Source organism: Ambystoma mexicanum, chromosome 2p, assembly GCF_040938575.1.
Source record: "Ambystoma mexicanum isolate Mex_15411 chromosome 2p, UKY_AmexF1_1, whole genome shotgun sequence".
Lineage (NCBI taxonomy): Eukaryota > Metazoa > Chordata > Amphibia > Caudata > Ambystomatidae > Ambystoma > Ambystoma mexicanum.
The window spans coordinates 493924817-493942684 of record NC_090923.1 but is presented as its reverse complement, the minus strand read 5'-3'; the positions used below and the strand labels follow the sequence as shown (position 1 = coordinate 493942684).

General features: G+C 42.7%; 1 protein-coding gene across 17 annotated transcripts in view; it reads right to left on the bottom strand.

Moving 5' to 3' along the window:
• Nucleotides 1–17868, bottom strand: part of ATP2B2 (ATPase plasma membrane Ca2+ transporting 2) — a 2164916-nt gene that overhangs the window by 648273 nt on the left and 1498775 nt on the right. For all 17 annotated transcript variants that reach the window (XM_069643898.1, XM_069643899.1, XM_069643906.1 and 14 more), the window contains one exon: nucleotides 15468–15710. In XM_069643898.1, coding sequence (XP_069499999.1) covers nucleotides 15468–15710 — 243 coding nt within the window. The remainder of the gene's footprint in view (nucleotides 1–15467; nucleotides 15711–17868) is intronic.

The window sequence follows — 17868 nt, the reverse complement described above, 5'->3', positions numbered from 1 at the left end:
ATGTCTTCGAAATATTTTAGAAAGCTGCATGCAAAGACCTTAAAAATAACTATTTAGCCAACAAGCAAGTGACATTGTGCTACAACATAACTCTTAAAGAAAAACAGGCGATTGAAAAACTAGGAAAAAATAAGGACAAAAGGGGCAACATTGTTTAGATGAATAGGAGAGACAATGTAAGGGTAGCAAAAAAACATTTGAATAACAAAGATTGTTATCAAAAATTACCAAATAATCCACTAAAAGCTTTACAAAAAGAATGGAAAGATAAAAGCAAGAATTGGACCAAAAAAGGCCTACTAAATGAGGAAGAATTCCTATACATGGATGTGGCACATCCTGTGATGGCAACAATATATTTCTTGCCAAAAATACACGAAAAATAGGATACATTTCAATCCTGTTGCCCAATAATCAATGGCATAGGATCGCTAACAGAAAGTATTTCTCAATTTATAGATGTGCATCTGCAACCCTTGGCAACTGGCCTAGCATCTTTCTTAAGGGACACAAAACATGTTTTACAAACAGTTAGAACCGATCCCATGGGAGAAAAACGACATATTTGTGACCTTGGATGTCGTTTCTATGTATACGAGTATTGAGCACACAAAGGAATAGCATGCACAGAGTACTTTCTTAAAACAAGATCAATCTTGTTTATCAACCAAAACCAAATGATTATAGAAATGCTCAAATGTGCACTTAGCAACAACATCTTTGCCTTTGATACTCAGATTTACCGTCAACTACAAGGCACGGCCATGGGCCCAAAATGTGCCCCTTCATACACAAATTTGTTTGTGGGACATTATGAACTAAACCATGCATGGCAGCACAGAGCTTTCAATGAAGACAACAACATAGTCTACTGGTGACAATTTATAGAAGATGTACTAATGATCGAAGATAGAGAAAGAAGAGGTCTCTTGGACTATTTGATAGCAAATATAAGATGGAATTCCTGGACTTAGAACTATATACCTCTGGAGACGAAATTCCTACTGATCTATATATCAAACCAACAGCAGTCAACTGTACACTGCATGCACGGAGCAACCATCCACACCACATAATCAATAATATTCTGTATGGAGAAATACTCAGGGTAAATAGGGACTGCAGCACAACTGAAACATTTCAAAACATTTTAAAAAACATAAAGGAGAAATTTAATCAAAGAGGCTATCAGCCCAAAACTTTCACTGTAGTGAAAGCAGAGAACATTTTGAGAAGCTATCTGCTAACTGATAAACCGAAAACGACAAACACAACGGCTAGAGTAAACGTTATCATGACATACAGTAGTGATGCACGCATCACAAAAGGAATACTAAAGAAGCATTGAAACATCCTAAAGACAGATGAAACTATCAGTAAATACCTGAACGAAAGCCCAACCATTACCTTTCACAAAGCACCAACCATTGAACCACAGATTAGCTATAGCTTCCTCAAACCAGAGCCACCGAAAAGACCTAAGCAGCTTCTTAAACTTACAACCACCTATTGGAATGCATAGGTGTGGTAGCTGAAACTATGCCCTCAGATACTAAATGGAACAAATAACCTGGTTGTTCCGGAAAAAACTACAAATTGCAACAGTAAATTTGTGATCTATGGGATTAGGTTGTGTTTGCCAGAAACTGTACATTGGAAGCACAATCTGGGCCCTGAAAACAAGATTGTTTGAACACATGAGAGCCATCAAAAATAAGGACCTCAGGTACCCTTTAGCAATCCATTTCTGCTCAGAACATCAAGACACAGAAATGGACCAAATTCAAATCTTCAAACTAGAAAAGGTCCCAGAAAGAGGAGGAAATAGGGAGCTTCTACCAAGAAAAAAGGAAGCAAAATGGATTCACTTTATGGACCCCGGCACTACAGGTCTGAATTCAATCCACAATATTTTCTACTGGCTATAACATTTGTGTTGATCAGGCTTCTGACCAAGAATTGATATATTACCTGTTTGTCATTAGGTTCGCATGTAAATCAGGGTAGGAAATTGAGTGATCTGAGTGCACCCACAAAATTGAGTATATATTATGAAAATAAATAAAAGAAATGTTAACATGAAGAGTATCATAAAAGTAACACACAGTAAGAGATGTAGAATTTAAATTTACCATGAGGATGTTATATTCAACATAACTTTTAGCCTCATAATTTAAAGATGTGAAAACATCAAGGTACAATATTTCGTTCATACCGCACTTGTGGAAGGTTTTGTCTAAACCAGAAATATAGATTGGAGTCCAGAGAGCAATAGATAAAGCTCTCTTTTAGATAACGGGCAAAGTGGCATTCAAAATGGTTGAGAGACGCCAAGCACGATGATGTCATCGCGTAAAATTACGCAATGATGTCATCCCATTTGGATATTTAAAGAGGCTCAGAAAGAGCCAAAACCCAGCGCCGATCTCGCATTGTGAGGGACAATCGGAACCATCCAAAAGCCTCCAGGTAAGATAATTTGGATTGAACTTCTATTCACCATCTTGTCCACCTATTATTAATGCTCTTTTTGAAAAGTAACACTTTTAATCAAGCCCCTTCAGGATAAATTAGTAGGGGGAATACCAAACTCAACACAGATAGAAAAATGATTCTGATTCCCGATTCCCAGATCACAATGCACTAAAATACTGAAATTAAAAGAGTGGCTTTAGCAAATACTTTAAAACTAAAGGCAATAGGGAGAGCTCTTAATCCATACATGACCTACAATCACAGCCAAAATAAAGGAGAATCATGTAATGTGAATTGGAAAATACAGTTAATCCTAAACAAACACACTATTTTTCTTTAAAGTAACCGAATACCAATCATAAAATCCCCACAAGCAGATAGAAAACAAGAAAAATAGTCTCAAATTTAAGAGAGGAGCTCTATACAATTCATAGGGTGAGTAACAACGTATGTACACTAGAAGCAGTATGGAATCAAGTGAATAGGTTCTAAGAGTGCTCATGGTCAAACATGATTTGATATTGAAAATGTTTTGTAAATGATTGAAATATTCTTTTTGCCAGATTTTCTCCTGATGAACCATGGAAAATAATTATGGTGAAACACGTGTAAAAAATAGAGAGAAAAGAAAGTGTGAGAAAGGGAAAACAAAGTGTGTGAACTGAAAAAAAAAAAAAATAGAAATAAACTAAGAGTAGACCATTTGTGATTATTGTTGAATTAACAATCACCCTACAAAACAACCTATAGTTGGCACACAGATAAAGGCCACCAATAGAAAACATTAATATCTCAGTATATTGCAACGGTCACAATATAGGTGCCCAATCGTGACAACAACAAACTACTTACGATATTGAGAACTAGCCCAGGAAATATTGCCTATTTTGATCGAAATCTTCGTGAACAAATGCATGTGTGTGTATGTGCATTTACACTGAAATGATTTTGCCGATGCTCTTTCACAATTGACTGGATTGATGTATGGAAATGTGCTGCATTTATGACACTGTCGCCAATGGTAATGTTGACATCCATTCTCTGTGGATCTGTACTCTGTATTTATTGTTTCTGTGACACTTGCCACACTTGAAATGTAGGTGTCTCCTTACTGCCACCCTTCTACTACCCAGGACCCATGTTTGATATGTGGCTATGCAGCCGTAGTCCATGTAAACTGTACTCTTTCACCTGTGCCACTCAGCACTCCAATTACTCATCTCGTCAAATGACCTGCCCTGCCACTATTCCACATTTAATGCACACAACCATTTTCAGATATACTCATCATCAGCTGCTCTCCTTCATGGTGTTGCCTCTGGAGAATTAGTTCTGGCCATTTGTAATCATTGACTTCACAGGTGCCCATCCTATCAACTGTTTGTAATGCGATAGCAACCTCACAGAGAATCCTGGTGTCATGGAAAAGGAGCTTAATCATCCCTATTTTCAAAAAAGGATCAACGAGTGACCCATATTGTTACCAGCCCATTTCTCTACTTGATAGCACAAGCACAGTTTTCACAAATTCTATTTTGAGAAGGCTAGAGGAATGGGTCGAGATTCACAAGCAGGGTTTAGGACAGGATTTACAACATCAGATCATTGCTTTTTTTGAATTCTATCATCGTTTTCTTGAATTTAACAACAGCTTTTGACTACTTAGATAGAGCAATTTTGTGGGAAAAACGGAATAATGTCCACAACAGACACCAGGCACACACCAGTGGGCAGGTGTTGTGTCCCATAGCGGACATGTACCATGCAAGGTAAAGCAACAAATATTGTTCAGCCTGTTGACAGCTGCTCAGTGCCTCTCCACGGTCCATTCAGTTCCAGGTATATAGTTCACCATTCAATGCAGTCCCTGTGAAGTATTCACCCCCTTCCTCTTGCGTGTTGCCTGCTCCCTTTTGTGTAGCAGGGTCCTTGGCCTCAGTTTCTCATTCAATTCTCATGTATGCTTCTCTCTTTCATGCCAGTTGCCTGTGTGCCCTGTCTTTCTGTATGCCTGCTGCCTCTGTGAACAGCTACCTCCTGCTGGATCCTGTCTTTGATGCAGTTGATGATATGTTTGCATCCCACAATCTTGTGCTTTGCATCATCGGCTCCCCTGCCAGTGCTTACTGCACTGTCCTGCTACCACGTAAATCAGAGGAAGCAATATTGTGACATAGGGAGAACTTCAGGGAGATTCAGGGTTTCCAGCCTCTCACTGATCTCTTTTTGGGAGCCCTCTCATTGTCACACTGACTTAGTCCGGGTCAGAGTTTTAACAATGTCCCATCACCATGACATGGGGTAAGTGTGGCCCTCGCTGAATGGATCTCAAAGGAGCTGGCAGCGTGGGTGTTGTGGGTGGGTAGGGTGTCACTATGTGGGTTCTTAGCATTGCATTGCCGTGGGGTGTGAGGATCTGGCTGAATTGGTGCAGGGACACATGTTAATGGTTGGCTGGTGAGTTCTTCACTCAGGGGGGTCACATACTGTTGTGTAATTCGGTGGAGGGATGAGTTGCATGCCCTGAACTTGTGTTGTTTTTCTCTACACAGACATTCTGCTGATAGGATATGGTTGCTGAAATTGAAGGGTACGTTACTGTTGTGTGCGTCTACAGGACCCATCATCTGATTTTGGTGGTTTTCAGGCCTACTGAGGGTCACATCCATGAATTACAGGTTGCAGCTGGTGCCTGCTCATAAGGTGAAAGGTGTGAGGTGAGATGAGCTTCTTTAATGCAGTTCTTTTGCATTTGTCAAAGTCTGCATGACTATTTTGATGTGCATGTGTATTGTGCACATACTTGTTTTTAGGGAATGGATAGGACACTCAACTTGTTTTTTGTTTGGAGTAAACACATGGGGGCCATGGCAATCCTAACATGTGTTGGTCAGTAAATTCCATTCTGTATGGTGCCTTCCTACTTGTGTTCTTCTGTATGTAGTTTAGGGGCTACATGCAGAATTGTGGTTGGCGTCCATATCTTTGTGGTCATGGACTTTATTGTTCATGTTGTGTGCTTTTGGGTGTAATACATGGCCACTGTTGTTTCCAGTTTGTGTCACTGGGTTGATGATTTGTGCACGGCCCTACAGATTTGTGGTGTATCAGCCACTTCAGAACCATACTAATTGGCACATTCTCACGTGAAATTAGAATGGGAATTACAAATACTCCACTAACGTTATTTTTAGGCAACAAGGTTTGTGGAATATTGCACCCCTGCTTTCACCCTAAGAACGACATGGAAATGTCTGTGCCAGTGGTGCACATGGTAACACAGATGTACATTATTATTTCAGCTGCTGGATTTTGAGATGTATCTTTTGATGCAAATATATGACTATGTTAATGAATGTATCTTTCAAAATATTAATTTCAGTTTTGAAGGTTTATACATATTTTTACTCCGTTCTGCGGTGCTCTCATTGTTTATGCGACTCACATCTTTCACCATTATATTGTAATTGGGAGGACAATACTCCCACTTGCAAATCTTCTGTGGAGCACTGTTTGTACATGTATTTGTATGTCTCATGATCACACACATTTTGTCTCACCCAGGCACACTATCTCAGGGTGTAGTTGTGGGCACAGAGGATCATCCCCAATCCATCATTGAATTGCACCTGGGCTGTGTCCTCATTGTGTGTGCTCACCAGCGGCTTCTTTTCAGGTGATGTATGATTGCACCAGCTGGGTGCATGCAGCCTCTCCACGTGCCCTTCGGCCTGCCAAGGGCATCTGCATTTCCACTGCACACTACGCTGTGTGGCTACAGTGTGCAGTACACATGTTGGCACTATGATTTTACAGACTACTGGTGGGGCATATAGCAAGACGCCATCAGAGTGGTCAAGTGAGCGGAAACATGACTTTAACACCCCCAATGCACGCTGGACTATGGAGAAAGAGGCTATATGTGCTGAATTGTACCTTACCTCAGCTGGTGTGGCCGGATTCCAGATCGGTGTCATCATGAATAGTGACAGAGGGCAGTCACAGTCTCCTGCAATAGTGTACATGTTTGTTTTTGGCAATCATTGTCATGGTCTGTTGTTTAGTGTGTGACATGCAAACATGGGTATGTCAGTTCATAGTCACTGACAAGCCATGTGTTACCATATTTGACAAATGTCAGGGCCCAGTGCAGTGGTCACTGCACGTAGATGAAACTATCATGCATGCTGCCTGAGAAATTGGCATACACTTCTCTGATCAGTCCATTGGCATCACACACTACCTGCACATTGACAGATTGCCTGTGCTTACGATTGCAGTAGATGTTCTCCGTCAATCTGGGGAGGCGTATTGCTACATGTGTACAGTCTATTGCTCCTAGTACATGTGGAAAGTGTGCTACTGCATACAATTCTTAGCACACTCTCTGCCTTCCCTTCAGTGTGTGTGGCATTGTGCCTGCATACACACACACATGTGTGTTATGGTTGCCAATAGCTGGTGAAGAAATCATGTATCATGTGGCAGATGGATCACAGGGTTTGTGTATGCCTTTTCTTGACAATTGCAATTGCGTGTGCGTGAACAGTCCCTCAACACGCCCACATTTTGCTTAGTTCTTCTTCATTCTGCTTGTTCTTACCCTATTTGAGTCTTTACATAGGACAAGCCCAAAATATGTGCTGTGTCTCTTGCAACCGTAAAGTCCTGTGCAGTCCATTCCAAAGAATCCACAAACAGGTTCCCTTTTTACCGCGCAATTAATTCCATGAATCAGGGCCTTAAGTTCTGGCCAAGGTTTTCTGGGCAGGATTGTCCCACCCAGCATTATCTTAAGGTATTTCCTGAGGGTTAGACCTGCACAAGTCTCATGGCAAGGCCATCCAATTGCAAAATCGAAGCCTAGCCAATCAGAGGTCTTGAGCAATTATAAAACATGTTGGAGGGCCGTTAAAAGGCCCAGCTTGTTTCATGATTCCTTTGTGGGGTTTGTTAAACTCTTAAGCTATGGGTGGGCAGGATAGACTCACACCTGGGCGGTTTAGGAGAGTTTGTAAGTGTGCTGGCAGTGTTAGTTGTGTGTGGTATTTATTGTTCATTAGTCCCCCTCTCCAATCTTCCCTTTTTAACCTTAATCCCATTAAAAAGGTCTAGAAAAAGAACCAGAACAATCCACTTTTACTTAATATGTTTCCCTTTGTACCATCCAAATAAATAACAATAATAATAATAGTAATAATAATTTGCCATTTATGTAGCGCTACAAACCCTGAGGTATAGGAGCGCTGCTTATTATTACCCACGGTGTGTGGTGCTCATTTATCGACCTCGGTAGGATAAAAGGCTGAGTTTGGCCCTGCCGGGATTCGAAACTGTGTTAGCAAGTTCTGCACGGATGTCAAAGAGAGCGCTCTGCTTGCTGTGCCACAACTGTCCTTACAACTTTCCTTTCTTGTCTTTGTAGAGGCATGTTTTGTGTGAACCAGAGAGGTCTTCTAGTGCTGTGCTAGGTCACCTTCTAACTATGTATGTGATTCCAGACCAGTATCCCATCATGTGAGTCTTGCAAGAATTCCTTTGCTTGTATTTATCACTAGTTTTGTGTTTTTCACATTGACACCCTAGGCACAATAGGCACCATATGCACATTTATATTGCATATTAGGACCTTAGGAAGAATGCAATTTCATTTTGAGAGAGTTCTGAGGGAGAAGAAAAGTAGCTGGACTACTGCTTCTCTGTGTAAGAGGTGTTTGACGTCAGCCAGTAGGGGAGACTCAGCCCAAGGAGGAGGGGCAAACAGATGTTGAGATGACATTTGAGGGAGAAGCAGTGGTTGAGGAAGAATATATGGTGATTGAGGAAGGGGATACAGTGACTGTGGAAGGGGAGATGGTGTTTGAGGAGGTGATAATCGTGGTTGAGGAAGGGGAGTCAGAGAATGAGGAGGAGAGAGGGAGCATGAGTAAGGGAGAATAGGTTTCATGTGAAAATGTCCCCTGGGAAAAAGTCGCCAGGCAGGCAACTTTTTTCCCTGCACCCTTCAAATCCTTCCCCAAATATTGTAGGGCAGGTATCATTTTATATTCTGAGTCCTAGAATATTAGGGGAAAGTGCTTGATTTGTGTGTGATTGCAAATAGCAGGAAATGTTGTCCCCTAGTGACCTTTTCCCATGTGACCTTATAACTGGATACTGGAAAATGGAGGATAAGGGGAGGAGAGCATGAGGAGGAGGAGGACATGTTTCCACCAATCTGGCGGAGGCAGAGTCCCTTGAGGAGTATCTGCAGAATCTGGCAGGTAACTTGGGGATAGGTGAAAGAGGGGAGGGGTGGTGGTGTTGCTGCAGGGGACCAAAGAGCAAAAGGCGGAGGAGCTAAAGAGCGTCTCACAGTGTACACCTCAGGAGGAGCAGACTCGGTCTATGAAACCATTGCCTGCCAGTGTCGAGGGGGTGAAATCAGGGCAAAGTGTATCCTAATCTATGGCATCTATGAGGACACTCTGACTTCCTGGCTTCCACAAACGCCACTTACTCACCTCGTTCAGTGTCTGGTTCCGGAACATGTTCCATCTTAGCGCTAGTTACATTCTTACTCCTGTACTCTGCATTTCCTTCTTTCTATATCATGCCTGATGCTCCTTTCCCCAATGGTTCTTGCTGCACATTTAATTCCCCAGCTCCTTGTTCTTCTGCCTGAAATATAAATAATCGTACCTATCTTCCTTGTTTTCCCTATTCCACCTCTATTAATATCACCCTTTGGAATGTTCTTTCCTTATGTAATGAATCCCATTCTGTCCTTGACATTTATTCACTGTCTTAATCTTCACTTAATGTGTATTACTGAAATTTCGGTCTCATCTTTCTATTCCTGCTTCTCTTTCTGTGTCTGCTACTGCGTTCATGCACACTCCCCATCCTGCAGCACGTGGCAGTGGTACAGGCATTCTCTACTCTTCATCCTTTTTGTGTTCCATTGATTGTTGTGAGTTACTTGTACATCTCCTGTGTCTTCCTTTGTTGTGACCCTGGCCCCCCTCCTTCTTCTCTTACCCCTGTGCATTCTGAGTTGTGTGCCACAGGGCTGTGCATCTCTCTATCTTCTTTCAAACCCTTCTCCTCCACCTACTTCCTTCCTTTGCACCCCCTATGGAGCCCTCTGTCTCTCCCATCTTCTATGACTGCTACTCTGTCTCTTACCCTCTCACTAAGTCTGGAAGAAAGAAGTTCAAAATGGACATCCTGGTCTCCAACCCTGGCCGGCCTATCGCTGATACCTACACCAGTGTTTCCTCCAAACAGACTCTCACTGACATCCTCTTTGTCGTCCCCTCTCCAGACCTATGGACCATTTATATTGTCTCTGTTCTCACTCCTTTCCTGTCTTGTACCATTAATGGTGGCACTAGGTGGAAAGTCCTCTTGGCCCCCTTTCCACTCCTCCATGACCATGATTAATGTCTATCTGAATAGCCCCATTTTTTTCAGGGCCCTCAGCCCAATCTCCTCCTTTTTGATAGGCGTTTCCCATGTCTTATCAACTTCCCGTCTTCTCCTATGACTCCTTCTGCCACCTCTCTGGCACCCTCATCTTCCTCCGTTGCCCAACCTCAGGCCCCTCTACAACCTCTGCATGGTACAACTCAAGCCTGTACTCCTCCACAGAAGTCTTTCAAATGTGGCAACTTGCTCCACGTCCCTACTCTCAACTCTCGTTCTGCTGTCAAACAATCCTCTGACATCTGTCACCTCCTTGAAGAACTCGACCTAGATGTCCATACTCTTACCGAGACATGGTTTACGGCCAGTTCTGTCACGAGTTTTGACACTCTCCTCCCTGTGGGCAACAAGATCCTCTCTGAACCCAGTACTAACCGTCGTGGAGGTGGAGTAGCCCTGATCTTTTTGGAGTACGTCTCGCTCTGTCATCACTATGCAAGCCTACTCCTCCTTTGAATGCCTGGTCTCACTCTAACTATGGCCAACTTCTCCTACTCAGAGATTTCAACATCCTTCTGGATGCTTTAAATCCCTCCTCCCAGCGTTTCCACAACATCTGCAACACTCTCTCTCTTTCCATTCTGCCCTCTGGCCCAACACACTCTGCTGGACATACTTTGGAGGTTCTCATCACCTTAGACATCCCCCTCTCTAACCCTCTCTCCACTCCTCTCTCTTGAACTGACCGCTTTCTACTCTCCTCTCATCTGAAACTCTAACCCTCATGCAAAGGCTCCGCAGCACTGCCACCTACCTTCTCGGTCATGTGGCCCATGAAGCGTGTGTCAGTGGTAGCCTTTGTCTCTATTTTCTCTGCTCCTCCCACTCCTGTGGCTGACTCACACCCTGACACAGCCCTTTCTAATCTGCATCATTCTATTTCCAACACCCTTGACATTGTTGACCTATCATGAGAATCCGGCTGAAGCCTGCCTCCAAGTGCAACTCTTGGTATGATTCTGACCTCGCCGTCCTGAAACACAAGGGCAGGATGGCTGAGAGGAAGTGGAGGGTTTCGTGTGCATCCTCTGACAAACTGGCCTGCCGCTGCTCCAAAGGCAATACAGACGCTCTGTCCAGTCCAAGGAGAGAGCACACATTCAATCCTGCATCTCTGCTGCCTCTAACAATGCGGCCAAACCCTTTAAAATCTGTAAGGAACTGGCCAATCTTGTTGCAATCTCTACCTCTCCTGTTCCCTCCCAGGCCCTCTGTATTGCTCTGGACTCTCACTTCTCTGCTAAAACTCAGGACATCTCCTCTTCCTTTCCCTATTCTTCTCTCGGCCCACGTTAGGCCATCTCTCCCTCTCCTCCTCCTTTCTCCCCTTTCTCTCTGACAACACCTGATGAGGTTTCTAGACAAGTCCGATCAATAAAAGTGTCATCGTATTAGGTGCTCTCATGCTCCTCCAGAACATCATGGACCATATTGACACCCTCTCTCGAGTCTTGGCTGATTTCTGTAATTGCTCTTTCACCACTGGAACTTTCCACTCTCCCCTTAACCACTCCCTTGTACACCCCGTCCTCAAGAAGCTGTCTGCCAATCTTACCTGCCTGGCAAACTATCGGGCAAGCTCCATGACCCCTTTCCTGGGAAATCTTTTGGAAAAGCTGCCCATCTCCTAGCTTCCTCTCCACACTGAATCTGTTGGCTGTCTCCATGACCATGAGTCTGGCTTCAGAGCTGCCAGAGGCACAAAACTGTTCTCCTGAACACCACTGAATATCTTCTCTCTAACCTTGATGCCAGAATTCCTCTGTCCTCATCCTCCTTGATCTTTCCTCTGCTTTCGACATGATCAACCACACCATCCTGATCAAGCGACTCCGTGAGAACCTGGGCATCACGGATCAGGCCCTGAAGTGGCTGACCACCTTCGACTCGGATTGCCCTTCCCAGGTCCATCTTGGTCCCTTTCTCTTGGCCACCTCTCTCTCTTGGCCACCTCTGTGGTGTTCCCCAGGGCTCTATCCTATCACACGGGTTATTTAATCTTTACTTGGCCCCTTTGGCCCACCTGATCTCTACCTTCACATTTAACTTTCAGTTGTATGCGGATGCCATTCAACTTTCCTACAGGCTCTGCTCAGTCTCCTCTCCTCTCTTGCTCATTTCTGACTCTCTATCCACAATTCAGGATTGGTGTGCCTCCAATGATCTATGCATTAATGCCAGTAAGATGGAGATCCTTCTCATTGGGACCCCTGCGATTGATTTTCCTCTCTCACTCTGGCCACCTGACATGGGCCCTCTTCCTTTGCTATCCTGCGAGGCAAAAAACATTGCAGCCATCTTTGATTCCACTCTCTCTTTCTCTCCTTACATCTCAGATGCTGCCAAAAGTCACACTACCAGCTGCATCTTTTCAAAGGGACTCTTCCCTTTCTCATTTTCTCCCAAAGGCTCACTGTCTCCAGAGCCCTGGTTCTCTCTAGTCTGGACTACTGCAACATGCTCTTTCTCAATCTGCCTTCCTCTACTATCTGCCCTCTGCAACTAATCCAGAACTTGATTTCAAGACGTATCCTTGGCCTCAAGCCCAGGAACCATATCTCTCGAGCCCTGAAATCTCTCCACTGGATTCCGCTGGTTTCAAGGATCAAGTTTAAGACCCTTTGCATTGTGTGCAAGGTTTTTTGGGGACACGGCCTGCACTACATCCAATGTTCTCTTCCAAAATGCCTTCCTTCTCGAACCATTTGCTCAGCTACCTCCAACTCTCTAAGGGTTAGACACTTCTCCAGGCAGAGAGTGGGGGGTAGATTTCTCTCCTCTGCAGGCCTCCCTTTGGTATGGCCTCCTTGCCCCTCACAAATTTGAGCCAGACCACCTGAAGTTCCGGAGGCAGCTCAAAATGTTCCTCTTCGCCTCTGCTTTCTCTCTCTCCTTCCCCTGATGACCTACCTGACCTACTTGCCTGCTGCACCGACTGGTTGCTTGGCAACCCTCAGAGTCTCACTGGGTACTATGCTCTTTCTTGATCAGTCAACCTTGCAATGCCTCTGGCCTACCACGCACTTAGGGCTGTAACTGTAACTCTGCAGTCCCTTGTTCTGCTTGCACTACCGAGAGCCGCATTCCCCTAGTTGCACTTACTCAGAGCATTGCTGCCCTGTTTTTTCCTCCTCTCGTTATATGCATAATAATGCCCTATCATAACATATCTTATCTCTCTGTCTCCTTCTCTTCCCACCTTTATGTCATTTTAATATTTTATAACTACTTTTACAAAACCATATCATCTTACTTTCCTCCTGGTGTATCGCCCTCCAGGCTCGGTTGTTATCTTCTGTGAGGATATTGATACCTTACTCTCAGCAGTTCTGCCTTCGTCTTATCCGCTTATACTCTTGGGTGATTTTAATCTCCATCTTTCGTCCATCCATTCCTCACTTCCATTTCTTTCTATCCCTGATTACCACCTCTCTGCTCTTCCCACGCCCTCTTCCCATGTTAGAGTGACTCCACTGGTAGAGCAAAATTCATTTAGGATGATGGGAAAACTAAAAATCTACTTTTGCATTGGATTTAATAGCTTCAGTCAAAATGTAAGTATCTACAACATGTCCTAATGCTGTTCTATCAATGTGACTGTAGCTGGAGTGCACACACATCTTCATCATAACTGTTGCGTGGAATTTCAAGTGACAAGACCAGTGTTTTCTCTCATCATAGTCTTCCATAATAAGATGCGTGTTTATTGTTATGGGTATATATTTTTTCAAGGGATTGTCATTTAGGTATCTCAGGCAGTAGCCCAGGCATCTATACAAGAAATTATCTTCAAATGTTTACGTTTACTCTGTTAGGATTTTAATCGACAACCTACTGTAAACATTGTTGAATATTGTAAGCTTGACTACCAGATTGTTTTCCCATGGGATTGCACCATTATAATACAGTTCTGTGAATCAGTTCCTTAAAGTTTAAAACAAATGTAATCCTTAAAGTACCTACTAAGCTATCACTATGACTTTGTTTCAGTGTGCATTAGCCTTGTAATACTAATATGCTATGCATAGTTTGTTTTTTAATTGATGTTGATATCATCTCTTTGTTATTGACACACGTCAACGGGCCTCTACCCTCTCCTACGTGTGTTTAATTGTCCACTTCTCTCCGGATGTTGCGCAGATATATCTTCATTTGTCTCGTTTACTTTTTCATTACCTGACAGAATCATATCCTGATTCACTTACATAGAAACCAGGCAAGTGTGTGTCCTTATTACTGTGCTTTACAGTCGCTAGGACTTTCAATGTCTACGCTGCCCTTATATCTTGGTTAAACCAGAACGTTGCTGCAAATACTCTAATCTTGACTCACTTCTACTGAAATCATCAACCTATAGTTTGGCATCAACGATGCTTCTTCTGGTGGTGATGTACCAAACCGCTACTTTCTACTCTATGTTTGTCAATCTTAGATAATGTTGCAGCATTTCATCCATCTCACCCCGTGACATTATTCATTGTTGACATTATTCATTGGTACTTAGCATATGCAAATACTACAACTCTGCAACATGTGTCTCTCTGTTTAATAGTATTATTCACCCTTCCTTGACTCTCTGGTTAGTAGACTGTGACGGTTCCGGCATGCCATTCACATTTTATCATACCTTTACTTAGCACATTTGAATCATTTGTCAGTGTGTTCCTCCCTACCCTCATTCACTAATGACACTTTGCATAACTCCTGTTCCACATCACACTGATTCTGCAGTGCACTAATGTAACTCCTCAAGAGATTCAGTTTCTCATGTCTCAAATCCTGCATGCAACATTCCATCTCTAGAGGCTTGCTTGTGAATGTCTTCACATACCCACCCATAAAAGCGGTTTTCATATTCACCCATACAACAAACAATATACAGGTTTTAATTAGTATCATCTGATTAAAACACTTACACAGCTAGAATAAGGCTTGATTGAAGCGATTGTACCCAGTTCATAACTTTCTGCCGCCACTTAAATTCACTTATAACAGGGTCAACAAGTACAATTAGTTCTCTTAAATAGAGGACCCTGGGAATGGAGTAGAACAGTGGTCTGCAACCTTTGGCTCTCCAGATGTTTCAAAATACAGTTCCCACCCATCAGCTCTTGCCAGCATAGTCAATGGTCAATTGTGAGGGATCCGGGAATCCAAAACACCTGGAGAGACGCTGTTGGCAGACCCAAAGAGTAAAACATCATATTGTGCATAAGAACAAGATAGCAAGTTTCACTCCATGTGAGTGTTGATTATTTCTAACTGAGGTTAGACTTAATTGAAACTTCTCATTTCAAAACTGTTGTATTCTAGTCATGAAAATATAATAAGATTACCATGGGCAGTTTCTTTATTAAAACACATGATCTTTGCTTATAACTAAAGGAAGTGCCTTATTTAGATATGCTTTCATTTGAACAGTTTGATATTACACACACATATACATGCATTGCATTCCATGTATTGTTTAAGTCAAACATAAAACGGGACCTAATACTTTTACAAAGCAACTACAATACACTCACCAGGACTTTAGTAGTGTAAGCACTGTTGATGGATATGGCATCCACTAATAAATTTAAAGCTTTGGCTGGAAGTGCATCTGGGTCAGGGATCTCCTTGTACCTGACATCTCCCATGTAGGCCTGCACCACTGTCATCCTGTTTGTTGTCAAAGTGCCTGTCTTGTCGGAGCAGATGGCTGTAGCATTGCCCATGGTTTCACAGGCATCCAAGTGCCGCACTAAATTGTTATCCTTCATCATTTTCTGGAAGAAAGCAAGAAACTCACTTTAAACTGTGTTGTGAGTACTGTACATGTAGGTAAATGCACATAATACAGAACATTATCACACTTCTATTGTGTGGTGGTAGAGAGAAATAAAGTTACACCTACCTAAATATTTATACAGCCTCATACCTACATGACCTGTATCACACATTAACATAATAGCAATGTTATGCTTTAGGCTGTCCCTGACGGATCACATATCATTTCAAAGGTTAACATCCCTAAAGGTATTATTCTGGTCATAGGTCTTTTTGCAAGGTTTACCAATTTCACATACTTCATATCCAGATGTCCATATACAACACATATATGTTGCAGTGCATGCACATGTAGTTATGTCATGAATTGGTGGGGAGCAGAAAAGATAATTTAACTTTGTTCAGGATACAATCTGGGACATACAAAGGATATATAACACTGTTGACCTGCACTTGAATTTAGCAAGTGTCCTTGATGTGTTCACATAACTGGTTATTGACTACAACATGTTAAATATGTATGGTTGTATGGTTGTAGGACTTCAAGAGGCATTTTAGGTCTGTGACATTGAAATTAATGTATACACTGTTTACTGATACAAGATAGTCTAGAAGCTTGTTGTGTGTGCTTCTAGGGCAGTAGGTAATTTGTAAAATACTGTGTGTAGTCTTAAACAACTGATGGCGAACTGGCTGTTGCTGTGGAATTATTTGATTTGGTTAATGATGTGTTGGGGCTGCAGTAGGAGTGGCCGGTTGCATTTGGAATGCTGAATGCGTCAAAAATTGTAACATTAAAAAAAGGGTCCAGTCACTCAATTCTAGCGCTCCAAAATTGGTTTTGGCTGTAATTCTTTAATGAACAGTATTTTCAAAATAATATTTTCTTGATTGCCTTGCAATATAGTTTCTTTGATTACAATTCCCTCGACACGTGTTTACCCACAATATATGCAGATCCTCAGGAGGGTTTAATAGTTCAATAGCATTCCTTGTAGGTGTATGCATTTTTCTTGCATGAAATTATGTCGTATTCATGTGTTTCATGTAGTGCTATCACTGTAATGATTCTTAGGGTTCTCCCTCTACGTTAGAGTTACCAGGTCCACGGTCTGTTTCTGGGATAGAATTGGTAATTCCTTTCAGCGGCGTTGTCTTTCGTTTGTGGAGAACCTCATGTGTGAAGGTGCTGAAATCTAGGGAAATGTGTGGGGTGTCCAACTGTCATGAGCTAGTAATGGCAGGAGGATCATACAAGGTAACTATGCAAACTTTGGTGCAGATTGGTGAAACAGTGCAGAATTGTGTAAGGAACAACGCTTCACCAAGCCACAAACCCACAAACACATTTGGACTTGTACTGATGTCCAGAGAACTGGATGGGGTGTCCAAATGTCATGTAGCCAGTAATTTTTGGAGTATCCTAACAGCAAACTATGTCAAATTAGGTGCAGATTGGTGAAAAAGTGTGGAATAATATAAGAAACAAAGCTTTACACAAATCCCACCACAAACAAACAAACACATTTTGGGCCTCATTTCGACAAAGGCGCTAAGTGGTTAACGGCGCCGTAAAAGGCTGCAGCGCCGTTAACCACTTAGCGCCTTACTACGAGGTCCATTTGTGGGACCCGACCTGAACGGCTGGTCTGGACCAGCTGTTAAAGTAGGGACCCACAAAGGGACCTTGCAGGAAATTACGATACCGCAATTTGTGGTACCGTAATTGTTGCCTTCCCCATTCCCATTGATCCCTATGGGGCAAAAATGGGGAAGGGCCATGATGAAATGGGGAAATACCACCCCGCCAACCTTGGAATGGGGCGGTATTTCCCCATTTCACCATGGCGGACTCGTTACAACACCGGCACCAACCATGGTGCTAATAGCGCCATGGTTTAGCGCCGGTGTTGTAATGAGGGCCTTTGACTTTTATATATATATATATTGAATGAAAAAACTTTATTAAAGGGACATTAGGATTAAGTTGCGTTACTAAAAACCTATGAAATTCAGTAAAAAAAACGTTGTTAAAAGGATGTTATGGTTACAAGTAAAATCGAAAAACCCCTGAAATTTGCCAGTTACGGTAAGCTAAGAAACCATAACTCGTGCCACCACTGTGCACTGCTAAGACTAACAACCAGGACCTTATTT